Genomic DNA, 21,354 nt, shown 5'->3' with positions numbered 1-21,354 from the left:
TGAAGAACAGCCTCTGAATAATGGTCCTGACTCAGGTCCAGGTTGTCCTTAAGACAAAGAAAGTTTATTCCAAGGACCTTCTACAATTTCTTTTGATTTATAGGTTTTCACAAGGTTTGTACTATCCCAACAAACCACAACCATGAGTCTTTTGTTCTATAGCTACAGTAGCTTAGGGGTACTACTCACACCTTTTTAGTGGCTATTTTTCACAGTTAGTATAAGTGCCATTCTTTGTCAAGTTAAATGGGGTAGAACCCAACCAAACCCCTGAGTCAGAAAAGTGTTGAAAGTTTGCAAGAACCAGCTACGATGGCTGGAGAACAGAGCAAGATGTAGGGTAATGTTTAGATGTTCTAGAAGGAGGTATAGCAATCCTTTGAAATTTTTTTCTGCTGTCTATTGTCACATTTGAGGGCACAACCCAGCCCAGTGAGAGGTTGTGTCAGCCCTACTCCTGTAACCCTGAAGTCCCTTGAGATGCTGTGCTGCTGTAGCTCACTATCAATGTACAAGCACACACTGAGTGTCTGTGTGATAAGCAATTCTGCCTCCAACAACCTGCTTGTCACACCTCAGCCATGTTCTGGTCTCCTCAAGCCTTGCTTACTACTAGCCAAGTGACCCCAACACACGCCCAGCCCCGAATTTCCCCAGAGCTGTGTTCCTTGAAGTGTCCAGCCCTCTCCTGGACCACTCAGATAAATAATAATGTTTGTTCACTCCTTTAAAGAGCCCGTGTCCAGCAGCTTGCCACATTAACTGGAGTTAACGATTACTTCCACTCAAACACAGCACTGAGTTGGTTTAGATTCAAAGTGAAACAAGTTTATTAGCAAAAGGACATGAGTTAAATGGTGGTAAGCACAGTAACTCCTCCCCTAATGTTGCAGTTATGTTCCTGAAAAATGCTACTTGTTAAGTGAATCCAATTTCCCCACAAGAATTAATGTAAACAGAGGAAGTTAGGTTCCAGGGAATTTTTGTTCACCAGACAAAAGACTATATTTTATATATATATATATATACACACATACATACAGTATAAGTTTTAAACAAACAATTTAATACTGTACACAGCAATGATGATTGGAAAGCTTGGTTGAGGTGGTGAAGTTAGAGGGTGGAAGAGTGTGGGATATTTCCCAGGGAATGCCTTACTGCTAAATGATGAAGTAGCTTGGCTGAGCCCTCAAGGAGTAACACATTGCTGTTAATGTAGACTCACACTCTACAAGGCAGCACGAATGGAGGGAGAGGAGACAACATGGCAGAGAGAGAGAGACAGAGACACACACTGTGTGTGTGTGAGAAAGAGGGAGAAGCACATTGCCCCTTTACGTGCGCTGACCCCACTCTAAGTACACTGCCTTTTTAAGTAGATCTGCAAGTTGAGACAGCAGCTGCTGCCGGCACACTCCCTCTGTCCTGAGCCCTGTTGTGTCATCCCCCTCAGCACTTATCTGTGGAGATAAGGTACAGGAGAGGGGGAAAGGGGACACCCTGCTATTAGCAACCCTTTCCCGCACCCTCCTGTACAGCAAGCAGGAGGCACCCAGGATTAGCTCCAAGGCAGAGGGCAGGAGCAGCACACGGCAGTGTGGGGAGGGACAGCTGAACTGCCCGGCAATTGATAGCCTGCTGGGCCGCTGCCACACAGGGAACTGATAGTGGGAGCTGACAGTCTACCCTAGTTCCAACCCTTTCCACTAGCTCCAGTGGGCTGCTCTTTCTGCAAGCAGTGAACAAAGCAAGTGGCTGCCAAACAACATTATAAGGGAGCACTGCACAACTTTAAACGGGCATGTTCCCTAATTGATCAGCAATGTAGTAACAAAACTTTAACCGGGATGACTTCAAGTGAGGAGTTACTGTACAACAAATAAAGGTAGGGATGGTTACAAGGAAATACAAGTGAAAACACACGTCTAAAACGTAATCTAGCAAGATACAGTCTTTGTTTAAGATGGTTTATCTCACCAATTATTCTTTGTCCAGCATGGCTGGCTGGCTCAGTCAGGACCTTCCACAGATGTACAAGGTGCTGGTCTCTCTTGTTTTCTTAGGTGACAGATAAAGATGGAGCCTCTCTCTGTCCCTTATAGTCCCATAGAATTGTCTTTGTTCTCAAAGTTAGGAAGGCTTCCTTGGCCTCCTTTGTCTCTCTAGGGTGCAGAAGCCAGGTAAATGTTCTGTCTCTTGAGTTCAGGCTCAAGACATCCTCTGCTTGTTTGCTTGATAGCTTTGTTTATGACTAATTTGTAAATTGAGGTAAACCCACATTCCTTTATCTAAGAGAGACCAGTTTATCACCTCTATAGGCTAGACTGTCTCCTTACAAGTGTTCTCATTGTATAAAGAGAATTCATAACATCACTTATAAGGTTAACGCGTGTATTTTACAATTATATTAAGGACCAATGGCCTATTAGTTTTCAAAGGATACCTTGAGACAAGGCATATTAATGTAAACCTCATTGCAGTAACATATGAGATGTGAACTCAGGGGAGCGTAGGGTCTTTATTGCAAAAAATAGATGAGTCTTTATATCAAGATGGAGAACTCAAAGTAGCTATCTTTGTAAAATCCCAATGGAGATGAGGCAGTGTAATTTACGCTGAACCCCAACCTGAGGTTACCTTGACTAGCTGCGTCAAGGTACAAATGACACTGCCTTAGGGAGACAGCTACCTTGAGTTCACCATCTTGATGTAAAAATATTTTTTTCCCCATGAAGACACGCCTTTACTCTGATTGTTCTGTGAACGAAGGATATGTAAATTGGCAGCCTTCACCAAGAAGTTTACTTGTGATGTTTTATTGGTGCTTATTCATCAGTTCAACATGCTCACAGAGGGAATAGGGTGCCTTGTGCAATCTAGTAAGGTGTTCAGCCCCCAGCCTATTTTTATCTAGTAATCAGTAGCTAATTGGAAGGTCCATTTTTTTCTAAGAGAGCAGCTCAGCTCAGCTTTTAGTTGAAACAAGTGATGAAAAGAGGCACTAGCAGATTTTAGGCACAAAATGATGACACTGCTCCACTGCCAGCAGGGCTGTCCATGCAGTAATTTGGAAGTAGATGCTTAGCTGGTGGTAATCATCTTGGCTTATGAGGTTTGAAGGGTAGTGTCAATTCTGTTTATGTTTATTGCATTAATAGCTGCTAAGGGCAGGAAATTCCAGCATGGAGGGAGATATAGAGCTGTGAGGACGTGGCTTACCACTCCAATGACAGATGTGCAGCTGCTGCCTTGCAGCATTGCCTTGGTGCCTCAATTTCTCTCCTTGGGAGATGGTCTTTCTTGGGCTGGTAGGGTGATTTTATTATTTGGCTCTGTTGGCACATCAAAAAACCTCTTTTTCTGGGGTTAACCAAAAGCCAAGCTTTCTCCCCTTGGGACAGAGCCTCTAGAGACAGCTCTTCCATCAGTGCAGCCCTCCTACTGGGATCTGCAAATAATACTCCACCCTCAGGACTGGTGCTAGGGTTTCTGGCGCCCTAGGCGCCGGGACATTTCACTGCCCCGCGTGCGGGTCTCGCGGCTCCGGCGGAGCTTCCGCAGGCATGCCTGTGGCAGGTCCACTGGAGCCGCGCTTCTACTGACTCGGGGGGGGGGAGGCGCCCTGGGCTTGCCGGGCTGCCATAGGCGGCATGATCCCTCACCCCCGGGAGGTGGGGGGGGCCGCCCTCCTGGGTGCTGGTCACGGCGGCGGCTCGCTGACCCCGGGGGGGCGGGGGATGCCCTGGGCTGCCAGGCTGCGGCGGCGTGGCACTGACCTCAGGGGGGCGCTGACCGGCAGTGACCTGACCCGGGGGACACTTTGGGCTGTTGGCGGCAGGCAGCTGCTGCTGCTGGAAGCTCAGCCCCTCCAGCAGCAGCGGCTGCAACCATTTAAAAAATTTTTTGAGGGCGCCACTTTTTGGCGCCCCCAAATCTTGGCGCCCTAGGCAACCGCCTAGTTTGCCTAAATGGTTGCACCGGCCCTGTCCACCCTGTACAGGGGAGATGATGCCTTTTCCATCCTCTGGGCTCCAGTCCTAAGGCACTAAGTAATGGAGCAGCCATCTGCTCCAGCCTCAAACATCTGCTTCACTGCAATATGTGTGTTGATAGGGGCAAATTGATTAAAGGCAAGGACCAGAGTAGCATTTTGGGGCTCAAGACACAGGGTTGTGGGAGCTGAGTCAGCAAAGGAAGGCTCAGTAGAACAAATCAATCAAGTGAGGTGGAGGTGCTAGAGAGTGCACTGAGATTGTAATGGAGTGGTGGAGCCCATGTTCAATCAGTTGGAGAGTTGCCAGCACAGGTGAGAGTGAGGTCAGAACAGGAGATGTTTCCTCTGAGGAATGGTCGTGGGTTTGGGTGGGAGAGGCTGCAGATTGGCCAAATCTATGGGAAACAAGGACAGTTAGAGGAAAGAGAATCAATTGCATATAATGTTTATAAAAATAAATCCAGGCTGGACAAGAATTCCTTACCCTCACTCCAGCTAAATCATTTGGTAGCTTGATGAAGAGAGGAGGGGTTACCCTGTTAAGCATGAGGCAATACCTCAGAACATCTTGGTTTACGCCCTCCAGATTGTGGCCATATATTGAAGCTAAATAATGATGCAATCATTCTAGCTTGCATCAGGGTAGGATTTGGCCCATTATCTTTAACTTCCATCTGTGAAGGGTAAGGAAAGGGACAGATCTTTGTATGATTGGCAACTGAGAGTGCCCTCAAGTGGAAAGGGATGTTATTCTTTATTGGAACAGATCTGTTTGCTGGCAAGGGCCAATGGATATAAAATCTCTCCTGGTTGTAAGGGTGTTTTCTCTGTATAAACTCGCTAATTGAGTTGTAAAATAAAACCGTGGCCTTTCCTCTCCAATTTCTGCTGCTGCCGTGTGTTAATTTGGGCTTTGGAAGGGGGTTGGTGGGGGTGGCCACCTGCCAGCACGAAGTTATGCGCAAAATTTTTGCACTCCTAGTAAAGGAAGGAAAGCAGATCTGTCCAAGAAGCAGGAAAGAGCTAGAGGGTGAGAGGCTGCGCTTCAGGAACCTCTGGGCCACTGCAGCTCTGGAAGGTTCTGCAGCTGGACTGGGCTGGGCTGATGGAAATTCAAGAAAGCCCAAAAGGATTTAGCCAACTCTGCAATGCAGAACAGATGGGAAACTTTGCACTTTTGCTCCTCTGCTAGATGCAAATTGATAGAGAGGAACAGAATGTTGAATTTATAATGTGCATCCCTTAGCTTTGGGCAGTCAGGATTTGTGTGTTTGTGTGTGTGTGTGAGGGGGGGTGTTGATTCTTATTTTCACTGGCTTTATAGCAGTACAGTTCCGTCGAACGCAGTGGAGCCACTCCAGATTTGCACTGCAGTTGCGAGTGGAGAATTAAACTCTCGGGTCAGATCTCCAGCCGGGTGCGTATCAACATAGGTCCCTTCTGCAGCTATGCAGATTTATGCCATCTGGGGAACTAACCCTATCTGTCTGTTGCTCAGATCGCTCCCTCCCCCAAGAACAAATCTGGCTTCCGTTGTTTTTATTTACTATGATGGTTAAAGTCTGGGGCTTTTTGGTTACAATAGTGTGGCAGCAACACAACAAGGCAGATGATGAACTTAGGCAAATATAAACAGTGAAATCTCTCAATAAACCTTGCCAGGGCAAGTTACTCAATGGCAGTGAGTGAAGTTAATATTGTTTCTGTTTTAACCCTGAGACTTCAAACGGATTAGAAACATCAGTAACTGGGTTTGGCTGAGTGTGAGTTTTATACTGCGGCTCTTTTCCGAAAAACGGTGGGTTCTCATGCAGTTCTCACGTGAATCCTTCCAGCAATTAGACAGCCTCTGACGTGGATCCTTAGAACTTTGCTACATCAGGCGGCCGGTGGGAACTCTTGAATGGGCAGGTGGGTGGGGTGTTACTGGCATGAATGGAGCAAAAGCGTTAAATTCCCACACGTGGTAAGTCCCGCTCCCTCACCGTGGGGCTGAAAGGACGAGGAGCAGCTTTCTCCCCCCGGAAGTAGGTCCCATAGGACTGCCCAGGGGGCAGAAGGCGAGAGGAGGACCCCGCCTCCTGGAGGAGAGGCATTGTCTCTGGACCCAGGAGATCCCTTAGACTAAATGACTGGAGCTGTGATCCCTACTTTCCTTGTATTAGAAAGGCGTCCTAGGGGGTCTCACCTCCCCACCACCGGTCCCCAAACTCCGACACAGCGCGATTTGCCTGCGTGGCCCTCTGACCTCGGCGTCTAGGCTCTCTCTGTGCGAGGGTTAGGCGTGTGATCCGCACGCCGGAGGGGCTGAGCTGCGCCCCCCGCTGCCCAGCCAAGGCAAGGCGGGCGGGCGAGCGAGCTCACGGGAATCGGGGGTGCGGGGGAGGGTCTCACCGAAAGCCAGAAGCGCTGGGATAATGAAACACCTTGGGAGGCGGAAAGCATGTGCGAAGCTAGGTGCCGGCAGGCACCCGGGGGTTGCACTTCGAGGAGGGGTTGGATATGAACGAGCTTCCCCTGGCACCCCGGGTCGTCCAAAACACCTATCGCTCAGCTCAGCCTCTAACCTAATGCTGGGGGGACAGTACATGCGCCGAAGTTACTCAGTGACTTAACTACGGGTTCCCCCGGGTGTGTATGATGTGCACATTGTTCTACCGCAGTGAATGCCCGCAAATGTCGGCGCCACCTTCCCGAGCTGAGCTAGGAGGATTTTAATACATCTCAATATTTTAGCTGTGAGCCCTCCCCCCCACAAATAACCTTCTCCCCTCACCGACACACAATCCTCTTGACGTTATAGAAGAGCCCTGTTAATTCTCTTGGCAGACCCAGAAACACTGAACCAAAACTATGTACGGCTCTAAGGCATTTCTGTTCTGTTGGTCTGGACAAAGCGCACCCTGGCATTGCAACAGGCGGGCACATCCCCACAGAAGTCCGCAGAGCTGGAGACCTTGAGAGAGATGGGAGGGGGACTTTCCCCTGACTTCCAAATCAACCGTTTATCCTGACTTTGTAAAGTACAGTCAGACAAAGTGTGACAAACCCAGGGGGAGGGGAAGACACAAAGCTTTCGACCCAAATCCCAGAGAGATTATGCCAACCAATGAAAGAGGTTGACAGATGCTTTTTAAAGTGACCTTTCGCTTCTGAAACGGCTGCAGTCCCGTTATAAGTATCTCAGAGAAGAAAAACAGTTAACCAAGTCTCTCTCCCCCCTCCCCCCTTTTGGACTATTATTCTCGGTGGCTGCTGAATTACACAGCGAGCGATGTAGAGAGCAATGCAGAACCAGAGTAGTGTATAAATAGTCCCATTTTCAGGAGATTTTGTACTTTATTTAGCATGGACTATAATTTCATCAGGAGGTTGTCACTGGAACTGTTTCTGTTGCATCATGCTACTTGTAAGTACAGAACAAATCTAGCTGCCTGACATAAAAATTTGCTTTTAATATAGTGACAAACCACCTGTAATTTTTTTCCTAAATACTTTAGTGACAAATGCTCTTGATAAATGATTGTTTGGGGGGAGAAAAATGTTTGGTTTGGCTAAACACCTACATTCCTTAAATAAATCATCGCAGCGCTTGTTTTTGTATTTGTTGAGAAATCGCAACAGACATAACCAGAAAGCTGCTGAAGAAAACTTGAAATAACATCCTAGTAAATATCGCAGTTTGTTATTTTAATCAGGATCCAAGGAAACATCTGAATTTTACCAAGGAAACCCTCGGTACAAGGGAAAACATTCACACTCAGGCAGACTTAAGTTTTGTTTTGCTTTATTTTTGTCTTTCAAGAAAGAATTATGAACGAAGATAAACTATCTCTACTTTAAATAATCACAACCTCTCCTTTGCATTTGGGATAGTTTCAAGTCTCAGGCTAAATGAAAACGGCAAGATTCTTCTTTAATGACCCCCTTTTCCTGTTGTTTAACTACACGATCTCCAATATTAGTAAAAATAAACGTAAATTAATTACACCGCGTTGCAATTCTGTATTTAGAACACCGCATTGCTCTACTTTTCGATTTGTAAAAAACATTATTGTCAAGAGTTTCTGCCACTTTCTTTCCTATTCTTTCATAGGCTGGGTTTTTAAATAGGACATTTCTACCTCTCTTCTAAACACCCAGCCTGTTTGCTGCTATTATAACAGTTCTATCTCCAGTTATATTGTCTTATTTTAAAAGAAATAGTCTTTTCCAAAATCAGGTTTAAAGTAGAAAAGAAAAAATAAGAACCACTTTAAAAGCAGATTAAAATTAATTCCTCCACTATTTATAAATCAAATACATGCTATTTTTCTCCCACCCTTGGTTAATGCGTGTCACCCTTTGGGGTAACACGGTTTTCTCCAGATCCTGGGTGAAACCCCTTCTTCACATTTCTGTTCATTTCACAGTCCTCTCTCCTGAATTTTCGGTATCTGACTAGTTTTAAGGATTAATGCCAACTGTGAAAAAAAAATTGCCTACCTGGAAACAAGGCATTAGCCCGGGGCATAACAGAGTAGCGGTATTTCCGACGGATTCCAAAGGAAAAGGAGGGGGGGAAGGGAAGAAATTTGAAAAGAAAAATAAATGATTAAATGTTTGGGTCTCTCTTCTGGCGTTTGCCAATATACTGTGGAGCAGCAGGGTGGGCGGTAGGAGAGCTGGAAGGTGTGTGTGTGAGGGGGGGCGCTAACCCCAGAGAGCTCGGCAGGGGGCGCTGTGCAGGGGCTAAGGCTCTCACTCGCTGATTAACACAATGTTAAAAAGCAACCGGGGAGTTTCCAAAGCCATCAAAGCCCCTGCACAACGCTCTCCTCGCCGAGCGGAGCCCGCTGACAGCATGGATCTGAGGGCGGCTGCGGCCCTTTGCCTGTGGGTGCTGAGCGCCTGCTGCCCCCGGGACGGGTTGGAGGCGGCTGCGGTGAGGGGCTCGCCAGGAGCCGACAGCCCAGGGCCACTCGCAGCCGCCTCTGCCTCCGCCTCGCAGGGGAGGCTCCCGAGGCAGGAGGAGGCTGGACGCCGCGGCGGAGGGGCTCTGCGGAACGGCACGGTGGTGCCCCACCAGTACATGGTGTCCCTCTACCGGAGCCTGGCCGCCCCCGAGCCGCCGGGGGCGGCCGCCAGCAGCGGCGGGAGCCGCGCCGATACGGTCACGGGCTTCGCGGACCTGGCGGCCGGAGGTGAGTCGTGGAGGAACAGCTGGAGCAGGCGCGCAGACACCTGTGCGCTTGGCCCGGGGAGAGGCAGGGTCCCTGGGGAAGGGAGGGAGCAGGGCGGGCTCCCCTGGCCCGGCGCCGCTCCTCTGCTCACCAAGCAAGCGAATGAAACTCGGGGTGTGCGCAGTGGGACAGCTGGGGTCTCACAGGAGAGGGGAGGGCAAGGGACGTGGCTGTGTCAGGCCGCGAAACGGGTTAATCCGCATATCATTTAATCCGGAACCTTGTAGTCCTAATCTAACACCTGGAGCTAATCTCGAGCTCTCCGTTCCTAATCTAATAGATGGAGCTTCTCCTGAGCTGTCTGCTCTTAATCTAACAGATCGAGCGAATCCTGAGATCTCTCATCCTAGTCTAATAGCGCGCGCTAATCCCAAAATATATGCTCCTAATACGAGCGATCTAATGGCATCATGATTTACTTTACCCTAATCTAATAGATTTTATGTAACCCTAATCCTAACCCAATCTATCTCATCCTAGTCTAACAGCTGTATCTGCCTGCCTAGATCTGTTTCCTTTCATGCTTTATTTCCAGGGCAAGGTGTTTCAAACACAACCCCCAGAATAACCAGTATGGCTATTTTAACAGCTATTGAAATGAAAAGATTTTTTCAAGGTTTCCTGTGTCCTACCGATTGCCCTCCACTCCACCCGCATACTCTGGACCAGTGGGGGGTGTAAAGAAAATCAATCCTCCCTCCTCTCCCCCCATCCACCCACTGCCCCACTTTCCCAGATCATCAGTGTAAACCGGCGAGTGGACATGGCTTCTAGAGGGAAGGGGCCCTGCGGTGTGGCGGGGTGGGCACACTGGAGGGCCGCTGACGAGCTGCCAGCCTGGGAAGGAGAGGGGGAAAGCTGCAGGATGGCCGGCTCCTGGGCTGGAGAAGGCAGGTGTGTCGGAGAAAGAGGCGGAGGCAGAAAGGAGAGGCGTCAAAGATCCCGGGGGGGGGGGGTCTGTCCTGCTGCTCCCCTTCTGGAAGGAAGGCGAGGGGCCGCGGGAGGACGGGAGTAAAAGAGGGCACAGTCTCCTCTCCTCCGGGCTGTGCGGGAAAAGTGCCCAGGGTCTCCCAGACTCGCCCGTGGTTAGCCAAGGAGGAAACTAGGGAGGCGCACGCTGCCCCCCTCCCAGCCCACCCCAAGACTGACCTGCTACCCAGCTCCAGCCACGGCCTTCCCTGGTGAGACACCTCCTCCAGCACCGTGCACAGCCACAGACCTCTCAGCGCCTTCCGCAGCGACTCGCCCCGCTTTGCCATCGCTTGGGGCTAGCGCTCAGGCAGCCCCAGTGTGCTGGTGTCTGGCCACCTTTCTCTCCAGCGGGCGCCCAGTTGGCCCGTGGGTGAGTATCTGGCCGGTTTTTGCTCTTTCCCCTTGATTATTAATTATTCTTATTCTTACCGGCATCTCTGATTCCAGGGGCGAGCTCGGAAAGGCGGGGACCTCAGCAGACCTTTGGGTTGCTGGGTTTGGCGCATTTGTCATCTGGTTTGTGTTAATATCCGCTGCGGCCATCGCAGCTGAGATGGAGACAAATGTAACTCACTGAAGCTGGAAAGGCAAGCCGTTTGGATCGTCGTGCCCTGGGCAGTGGCGTCGGGGTGGTGCCGGGGCAGAACCTGGGTCCTCCTTAGCAGAGCACCAGCATGGCTGGGGACTGAAACCGACAAGTCACAACCGATTGCAATCGGTGATGCTTCGGGCTCGAATGAGCAGCCCCCTGTTTGCACCGAAGATTTGGTCGCTAAATGCCTTAGACTGCGTTGTCAAATGATCTCTGTTCGCCCCAAACGGCTGTACAGTTTTTCTCCCGGAATATTACGCGCGAATCTATTGCTCTGGGGTGGGCTCCATAAACACGGAGCCGGGCAGCTAAACGCCTTCCCCTGCCAATAAAAATGAGCGCGCTTTAATTTTTATTTATGATGTAACGAAATTACGGTTTTGACTGGTCTGGGAAGTTTGAAACGGACAAACTGGGCTGTAAAAATAGATTGAGATCGGGATGAAAGTTTGTGGATAGCTAGCTAACTAGATAGATTAGATTAAAAATCGTGGCAAGTTAAAACGCTCAACACAAAAAAACCCTCTAAAGATAGCTCCGGAATTGCTGCCTGGACTTAGTTGGTATCTAGCACATGTAATTTTCCCTAATGAAGACAGATCTGCTGGAGGGTGACTGTCAAATGAAAACTGTCAAATTAAAGCAACTAAATCTCTCGAATTACAGTCCAAAAGAGTATCAGAGGGATAGCCGTGTTAGTCTGGATCTGTCCAAAAGAGGAGAGTCAATGGCCAAATTAAAACGCCTTGTTTTATTCTGACATACAGGTTATTTTATTTACGTTATATTCTGACATACAGACACAAAACTGTACAACTCTATATTCTGAGGTGGCCAAGTCTCCTTAGGGAGCCTAAAACGTACACATTAGCTTCTGTTAAATAGTAATTAGGATGTGTATCTATTATGATTTATTACTGGACAAGATAGTGTCATTGATTTCCCGTTGCTATTGTCGTGAGTTCTGCTTGAAAAAAAAAGACACAATCTGATTTATTATATAAATAAAATATAATAATATTAATATGATCTTGAATATTATTTAACATGAACTAAAATACGCATTTTAGGCTCCCCTAGCTACAGGACCAGAAGACGCTTGAATAAGCATAAATAGACATCCCTGGTTTTGTATCTGTTTCGATTAACTCATTGGGAGGTTTTGCTTAAAAATAAATGTCACCGTTCTGTTCTTAATTATTAATCAGTTATTACTATTATTGAAATACGTATGTCAATAGGTTATTCCGCGCTATCAGCTTTTAAACGGAAATCAGGATTTCTACTTAAAACCCGCTGTCTCAACCTTTTGAAACACTCAGCGATCGTGCTTAAATGAACAATCTGTCCCCGTATCACTCGCAACAAAAGACCCCTTAAGCCTCCGATCTGATATTTATTGAGCAAACTTTTCTGCAGCTCAGCAGTTGTGTGAGCGCAAATCGCTTAATGCTGAGGAAAGTCTGCACAGTATCTGGGAGTTTCAGAGCAAAACGAAACCAGATGAACTCTTCAAAGAGATCTCTTTATCTGCCTCTGGCAGGAATTTTAAATCTGTTTTAAAAATGACGATGAGGAAAAAAAATACTATATCAGAGAACGCACCAAAATGGGTTAATTTCCCTCTTTGGAGTAAAGAACCAGGGATTCTCCTCCTCTTCAATGGCGAATCAAAGCAACACTCAGATTTTCTGTCCGCTACCACGGACAATGGCTTTCGACTCAGTCGTCCTCAGTTTATGAGAAGATATAAATGTGCAAATACTTCACACAATTAGCCTCGTTGCTGGGACAATATTCACTTCCCCAGCAAGTGGCTGCTGTGCTGTGTGAGGCGAGGTTCAGAAGTTGCAACATGTGAGGATCAGATATCTGGAGGGAGAGGGGGAAAGTTTTAGGGGTTCACAACCATCTCCTTTTTCTCTCCCTTCCTTTTAATTTTGTTTTCTTCACATCTAGCTCCTTTAATTACTCCCAGTAAATAATCAATTATGGCTCAGAACAGGACTTTGGGTTTCAGTCTGACTCACAAGGGATTCCATTCACACACACATACAAAATTGAAGTTATATCCTTTTTTTCTAGCTAGCTAGATATGAGTTAAATTGCCCTGACAGATTTCAAAATGTTTAACTTGGCATGGGGGGGGGGAGGAGAGAGAAACTAAATCCTTGAGAACCTGCTAAATGGGCATCGAATTACAGATTGTGGCTTTCGCTCCAGGCTTTTTATGGGATTGCAGAGCCTGCTCGTTTCACAGCCAGTGTCCCACTCCCGAGGCAAGGCTGCCGGGGGCTCCCCGGGGGCACTGCAGCACCCGAGAAGCCCGGTGGATTGTTAAGCACGTTCTCAAAAAATCCACCCTCGCGCAAGGACTCCGCGACCGCGGACGCGCTGGAAAGGAGCCGCGAGGAAGGAACATACAAACTCCTCTTTGAAAGCAGGCGGCTCCATCCACCCCGTGCCCAGCCAGGATGGTTATTGCAGCAGCGAGGGGTCGTTTGCCTGCCCCATTTCCCTGGCAGGCCCTTGATGGAGCTAACGCCCGCTGCCTCTGTAATCCGGGATCTCTCTCCCTCCCTAGCCCTGCCTCAGTTTGCCTTTGCTTTCTCTCTTCCAGATGACTCCCCGGCAGAGGCCGGCCAGATGTACCTCTTCGATGTCTCCAGCCTGCCGGACACGGACGAGGTGGTGGGCGCTGAGCTCCGCATCCTCCGGAAGCCCCCCGCGAACCGGAGTTTAGCCCTGTCCCGAGAGGGAGCCCTTCACCATCTGCTGCTCTCCGCCTGCCCCGGCGCAGACCTGTCGCCCCGGCTGTGGGACTCCCGGGCTGCGGACATTCTGGACTCGGGCTCGCCCCGCTGGGAGGTGTTTGACGTGTGGGAAGCCATGAGGGACTGGAGAGAGAAACTCGGCTCGGACCAGCGGCTGTGCTTCGTGCTGAGGATCGTGTCGGATCAGTCTGGGAGACCTCTGCCCCCTGGGCAGCTGGGCTTCAGCAAGCCCCAGCCCCAGCCCCATGAGAGAGCCCTCCTGGTGGCTTTTTCGCACAGCAAGAGGAAAGAGAATCTCTTCAAGGAGATCAGGGATCAGGTGAAAGCCCTGGGCAGCCCCCCGTTCTTGGAGCCCCCCGATCCTGGCCAAGAAACGCCCTCTAAACTCAGGAGGAGGCGCAGGACCACAATCGCCGCCCGGGCTGGGGGGAGAGGGCAGGGCAAGAAGGCAAAGACACGGTGCAGCAGGAAGACCCTGCATGTTAATTTCAAGGAGCTGGGCTGGGATGACTGGATAATCGCCCCTCTGGATTACGAGGCGTACCACTGCGAGGGGATCTGCGATTTCCCCTTGAGGTCCCACCTGGAGCCTACCAACCACGCCATCATCCAGACGCTGATGAACTCCATGGACCCCGAGTCCACTCCTCCCAGCTGCTGCGTGCCTTCCAAACTCAGCCCCATCAGCATCCTCTACATAGACTCCGGAAACAACGTGGTTTACAAACAATACGAGGACATGGTGGTCGAAACATGTGGCTGCAGGTAGCAATTTCTGCAGCCCCATTATCCCAGCAGTCAGTCCTATTATATATATATATGTGTGTGTACCTGTAACGGAGGATGAATTACAGTCCTGGAGACTCACGGTCTGCTGTGTCTAAGCAGCCTGGGTCTGCTACTTAACACTCTGCATACAATATCTAAAGTGCATGGAAAAGATGGGACATTGGAAGCAGGATCATTGCCTGGGTGCTGCTGGCTGTCCCCAGACACAGTATAGTTGCATCCCAACTTGATCCTAAATATTGTGCTGAAACATCACACAAATGGGCACTTTAAAAGGGGAAAAAAATCCGTGACTGTTTTTCCTGGAATTACAATCAAGCTGTAATATATTTACCCAAATATTTGCTGTCCCGCCCAGTCTAGAAGGTCAGCTGAGGAGAATCCTTTATGGTATTAATACAGGCTCACTGGCTCTCTTCCTTCCGTCTTAAAACTGCCCCAGCGTCTGTTCACGTAGCTTGTTGACATTAGGTTTTGACACTTCTCTGTTGACACAAACTACAGGTTTTGCCCCCCCTACCTCCCCTAGATTGTACCAAAATTCTAGGGCCAGGGCCCCCCTAAGATCCGCTTTGATTAGTCAGTGTGAATTTAAACTCGTTCTTTAAGATTTTGTCCCATGGCTGTACAAATTTACCTTGGGAAAAAGGAGCGCCAGTTCTTACCCTTGAAACATTTTTCTATATACTCTGTTATTAGGTTTCAATCATTTTAACCCCCACACTGCAGTGTATGACCACCAATGTACAATGCCTCTTGTACAAATGATAATAAGGAGTCACTCCATGGAAGTGGATGGAGTTCCTCCGGATTTTCACCCATTTAAATGAGAGCAGATTTTGGTCCCAAGTATCTGTCATATGATGCTATAGAATGGGGAAAGGCTTGTAGTACTTTGCTCTCACTCCAGTGTACATCAGGAGTAACTTAATGGAGTTAAACTGGTGTAAAGTTGATGTAAGTGATAAGTGAATCATGCCCATGCCTCTTAGGGACCTATTCAAACAATGGTGCAGGTGAGGTGAAACTGACACAAGTGTTACCAACGTAAAAGAAATATACATTGACTGCCTTGAGATGCTTTCTATAAGCTCTTAAAATTGCAACAATTTCCAAACTATGTAACTTTGCAAATGATTTGTCCGCAATGGGACAAAATTTACACAGTCTCTTCAGTTTAAATGGAGATACTCACATCAGTAAGCACCTTTTTGTCATTATACTATTCATTCTCAATTAAGTGATGAATAGTGGACGCATAATCAGGAACAGAAATGACAAATTGCCAAGGAGCCCCTGAAGAATTTTAACTATTGAGAACCTGCTTGTTGGGTTAAGGGGATAGAAACTAGACATCAGGTCTCATCCTGCTGCCCTTTCGCAGGCAAAGCTCCCATTAAACTTCAATCACATCTTGACTTTATAGGGCAATGGTAGGGCTAAGGATAAATTCCCAGGGTTTGAGTCTGGTTTTACATTTGTGTAAATTACACTTGTTGAAAAAATTGGAGAGGATTCAGAAAAAAGCTACAAGAATGATTCAAGGTTTGGAAAGCCTCCCTTAAGTCTGTCACTGTAAGAGCTCAATCTATATAGTTCATTCAAGAGAAAGTTAAGATGTAACTTCATCATGGGCTACAAGTACCTGCTGGGGGAAGAGATTTCCCAAAGGAGAAGGCTCTTTAAACTAGCAGAAAAAGGCACAATGAGATCCAATGCTTGGAAGCTGAAGCTAGATAAATGCAGACTAGAAAGAAGGTGCACATTTTTAATAGTAAAGGTAATTTACCGTAATTAACCATTGGAACAATACCTAGTGAAGTGATGGTTTCTACATTGGTTGAAGTATTTAAATCAAGACTGAATATCTTTCTAAAAAGCTGCTATAACTCACAAGGTATGGGCTAGATGGAGATATTAGTGCACGATGTTCTCTGGTCTCTTATACAGGAATTCTGACTAGATTATCATAATGGTTCCTTAACATATATGAATCTATGAAACTCCATTGACTTTAATGAGTTGCTTCTAATTGACACCAACATGAGTGCACAATCAGGGCCAAAGACTTAAAATACCTGTTTTTAATTTTTTTGACAGAATTAAAACAAAGTCTGGAGTTCTTCAGAGAAAATTCAACCATTTAATTAGGCTCTCCCACCCCCAGCCAATGCCTTTATAATGATTTATAAACAGTTTGAGTCCCATTTTTACATACTCACTCAGGGGCTAAAAAGTACTTGAGTGAAACATTCACTAATATTTACACTCTGACCATAAAAGGTGAGCAGTTTGCTTGTGGCTACATATAGGTTTGTAGAAGACTAAACCACAGCCTAATCCCCTCTCCACCCCCTTACTCTCTCTCTCTCTCTAGTTAAATAGAAGCACTTTGTACTACCCCAAAGTAATGTAAGCAACCCGGACCTGAATAGCACTTATGGTCTTAAGTCTGAGATACTCATGCCTCAATGAAAGGGCAGAAATTGACACCATGGACCTGAGGTTGGCCTCTATTACATCTATGCAAAAGAGGGCAGCAGTTGGCCACAAATTCTGGATTTCTTAGATCTGTTAGCTGAGATTAGAATCTTATTTGCACATCTTGGTGGCAATTTAATAGGTTTTTGAGAAAATACAATATGTTTTCTAGTACTAGTTAAAATATTGCCAAATTAATAGCAATGCCTAGTAGCTACAGTAGTTTGCAGTAGGAGTTAATCAATTTTGTAACTATGTATGGGTTTAAGTGGCAAAGTTTGGGTCTAGATCTGAAGCCAAATTTTCCCAAAGCTCAGGGGTGCTTGGATCCAATTTGATTTGTGCTATTGTAGAGAGAGGGAGTAACCTGAAAGAACTAGGTTGGGATCCAAACTATTTCAAAGTTCAGAAGAGTTTGGATCTACAAGGTTGGTTTGGGGTCAGTTCTAATTATAACAAATGTCCTTAGAAAACAATTAAGTTATAGAGAATAAACCAGGCAATATTTTATTAATAATAACAAAACAGACTCTAGGCTAGATCCTCAGCTGGTATAAGTTTGCACAGATCTGTCATTACATCACCTGAGGATCTGGGCCTTTAAGTCTGTAAAGCTAAGATTCAGTGGGGGCAAATTCTGCTCCATGTAAATCTAGTTTAACTCCATTGACTTCAGTGGGGCTACTCTGGATTTACACCAGCTCTGTACATCAGAATAAATGTAAACAAGTGCTAAATCTGGCATATTCTTACACTGGGATTACTTCAAGACACAGAGGTTAACAGTGTAAAGGAAGACTTGACTCCTTGCCAGTCGTGTGTGGTATGTGTTTTCTATTTTGGATTTCATGATTTTTTCAGCTGGACCTGTCTCTCGGTGGTTTGAGGCTTGTAAATAACGCTAGCCAGGTGACATGAATTTCATGAGGATAAGCCATAGCAAGTGCTTCAGTAAAGGTCAGCTGGAGAGTTCAGGGGTTTGTTTCCAGTTTCAGTGTTATTAACGATAAAAGTTAGAAGAAGTTATTAAAAACAAGGAGGCTGACATGAACTTCTCTGAAGCAATTTGTCCTGGAAATATTATGTAATTTACAATGTTGCTGAGACTTTTAGGTGCCTAATTTTTCAAACACTACTGGCTGCTCCATATTTTTTCCCACTGCTCAAACACTCCCCCCAACCCATCCACTCCCAGTTCTCTATTTTCCAAAAATATTAGTGGTGGCAGTTCAAAGCTGGTTCAAACCTAGCTGAGCTCTATATACAGATGCAGGAAGTAATTGCCAGCTGATGGCTACCTTGTCAAAGAAGTCGGTAGCCTCTAACCAATTTCTAAACAGACAAGGGTCTGTATTGCCAAAGGCCACTGCCACAAGTGACATTAATTGACATTTCCTGTTGGCAAGGAAGGAATAAGCCCTGAACTCACTTCTCAATACTAGAGATGGTCTCTCCAGAACAAGGTTAGACAAGTATGCAACAAGTGTAGAAAAATCTAAGGATATGGCTACACTGCACACTAAGGCTGGGTCTGTGGGGCTTGGGCTTGAGGACTTAGTATTTCCAAGCCCATGCTTGAGCATCCACACTGTATTATAAACCTGAGTTCACAGTTGCTGGACTTAGGTCTCACAGCCGTACTGAACTACTCAGACCCTCTGACTCGGGTCTGTGGCTTGACCTGTGTCCACACTGCAAAATGGTAGGACTTGGACTTGAGTCACAGTAGGACTTGGGCTCTGCTGACCCAAGCTGGACTGATTTGGGTATGAACAAAAGGAAGGCTTGGGCTCAAACCTGAATCAAAGCCCAGGCTTACTGTGCAGTGTAGACATACCCTAAAATAGACTGACATGCATTGGCAGGACAGTGTAGTGAAAACCTGCATTGTTTTGCCCGTAGTGAATACTTTGCCTAGTCTGTAGATGTCTGGCATCTTTCATGATCACGACATTTAAAGAAATGGGGGTGAGTTTAAGGCACAGTGAGAGAGGCTGTGATGATATCCCTTGTTCATTTATATTAGAACCAGTCTCCAATCTGCTGTCTGTGGCTGCCTGTTAGGTAGGTGCATTTGGTTTTAGACAGAGAAAACTACAGCTGCACATCCTTCAGAAAAGAAGCTTTTCTGCCCTCTTTTTTGCCTGCAAAAAGGAGAAGTTCACTGGAATAGCAATCACTGGGCAAGAAAAAGTGGGGAACAAAAACACATTTATCTTTTTAATTGAAAGTGTTGCTGCTCAGAAAGAATCCAATTCCCCTTGACTTTCTGCAGCGTCAGAAGAGCTTTTAGTGTGTTTTAGTAACAAGAAATTTATTGTTGTATTCCTCACTGAATGCCAGGACTTGATCTGTTCATTAAGATGAGATCTGCAAAAATGCTCATGTTCTAAGCATGGAGCAAGAAAAGAGTTAATCTTTTTGTTCAACAGGTTAGAGGTGGTTCTCTGTTGTACCAGAGTGAAGCCTGAGTGATCTCACCGCAGGTAATGGCATTAATCTAGATTGGCACCTGACTATTTTGCACAGGGTAATTATTTCTATTCTCAACAGGAATATCTCTTATTGCAACATAGAGGTGTAAAGAGAGAGTGAAATACATATTCTTGCAAATTACAGTAAGATCTGCAAGTACATGAGGCCACAGATCCTTGTGACTGTTCTCCATAAGCCTGCTTTATAGATGCAGGATTTAAACACCAAGGGTGAAATCCTGGCTCTACTGAAGTCAATTGCAAAACTCTCACTGACTTTGAGGGGGGGCAGGATTTCCCCTTTGGGGTCTAATATTTCTTTCACTCACATGAGTAAGCCAGGATGAACTCCACTGCAGTTAATCAGCAAAAGACAGGTGTAAGTGAGATAGAAATCAGGTCCTTGGGGTCAAATGTATCCCAGGTGTAAGTCCAGAAATAAGGCAGGGAAGGCGGAAATAGGATAAAGTGGAGCTGGGATACGTTCTGCGTGTATAAGTGCACCACTGTCTTCTAGTGATGAGAGCATGGCTCAGCATTATTCCTGTAGATCCTGATTTCAGAGCCAAAGGCCATGAGTTCTGTTCCCTTAGTTCACCTGTTTGCAATCTGTTGCCAACCGTCTCTGTGTGTAGAATTTTACAACATCACTCCAAAGCAGCTGCAAAATACTGGAAGTAGCCAGGGAAAATCTGCTGATCGCTTCTGGAAAATAGGGACCTAAACCCCATTTTGTCCCCAGAGCCCTAACAATCCTTCCCTGGCAATATTTGGAGATAAAATGACATGCCCATGCTGATCCTGCCCCATCACTCTAAAGTGGTGGGTGAAATTCCCCTGGTGCAGAGAGACTGTACACACCCTCTGTGTCACTTATGTCCCACCCAAGTCCTGAGGTTTCAGTTTTCTTAGGCCTTTAGTGGGACTTAAATACTGTACGGCCTGGCTTCCACTCAGTGTTTATAGCTACAACAGCTAACGACATACATAAAGGCAAGCTGTGCGCTAGGAAGAATCACTATCTATGGTACTAATGTGGTCCTTACCACTGTAGTATCTGAGCACCTCATGGTCATTAATGTATTTATTCTACCAGTACCCCTGCCTGGTAGGGCAGTGATATTATCCCCATTGTACAAGTGGAGAACTGGTGCACAGAGAGAGACTAAGTGCCTTGCCCAAGGTCATGGAGGAAGTGTGTGGCAGAGCCAGGAATTGAAACCATGTTTCCCAAGTCTGCGGCCAATGTGCTAACCACTGGTCCTCTCATTTTCCTTTTAATCAAATCCACAATAATAACATTTGAAGTAATAAAAACAGTCAGCTAGGAATGTCTTTTTGATCAGATACTTCTTGCCTGGGCTAACTTTTTGGGCACGTCTAAGCATTATAAATAGGATAGCGGAGTATGAACATGAACAAATGTGAATTCAGTAGGTTTAGAGTGATTTCAATGGATAATTACAGGTTCTCAATCTGCAGTGTTTATACAACCTTTCCAATAAAAAAGCCACAGTTTCCATGCAGAGAATATTCTACAGCAGGTTTATTTGACCTTCAGCACTGTTTTTATCTGCAGAATATAATTACTGCTAAGCTAGAAATATTAAGCACTTGAAAAGAACTGTGTATTTACAATTTGTTGGCTCCATTCTCCCCTTCATGGGATATAGTTCACAAAGGCAAGAGGAAACTTGTAAATTGTTACCATTTGATTTGGAGGTACTAATGCTCAAATTCAGGGAAGCCTCTGCATTCAGGAAAATGCTGATGCATGTGCCTAACAGTAAGCACGTTGAAACCAATGGAACTTAAGCATGTGCTTAAGTACATTCCTGAACTGGGTCCTAAAACCTCAAGAGTATTGTGGTGTACACAGGCACATGTGTTCTATGGAATGGAAGGGCAGGATAGTTGAAGGCAAAATGGGTTTGTGCCAAAGTTAACTTGCTAATCATTATGATGTCTAAGCAGATTACTGGCAAAAATCACTTTTTCCAGAACGTTTAAACCTTTTTTCTTCCTCTCACAGATTTTTTTAAAATGTTCTTAA

General features: G+C 46.3%; 1 protein-coding gene across 1 annotated transcript; it reads left to right on the top strand.

Annotated features, from left to right (window-relative positions):
- The first annotated feature begins 8,756 nt into the window (after nucleotides 1-8,756).
- On the top strand, nucleotides 8,757-14,326 carry GDF7 (growth differentiation factor 7). The gene is made up of 2 exons (XM_032770047.2): nucleotides 8,757-9,180; nucleotides 13,404-14,326. Exons 1-2 carry the CDS (start codon nucleotides 8,757-8,759, stop codon nucleotides 14,324-14,326), a joined length of 1,347 nt encoding a protein of 448 aa, XP_032625938.2.
- Nucleotides 14,327-21,354: the final 7,028 nt, after the last annotated feature.

Source organism: Chelonoidis abingdonii, chromosome 3 (genome assembly GCF_003597395.2).
Source record: "Chelonoidis abingdonii isolate Lonesome George chromosome 3, CheloAbing_2.0, whole genome shotgun sequence".
Classification (NCBI taxonomy): Eukaryota; Metazoa; Chordata; order Testudines; family Testudinidae; genus Chelonoidis; species Chelonoidis abingdonii.
This window is presented reverse-complemented; position numbering and strand designations above follow the sequence as displayed.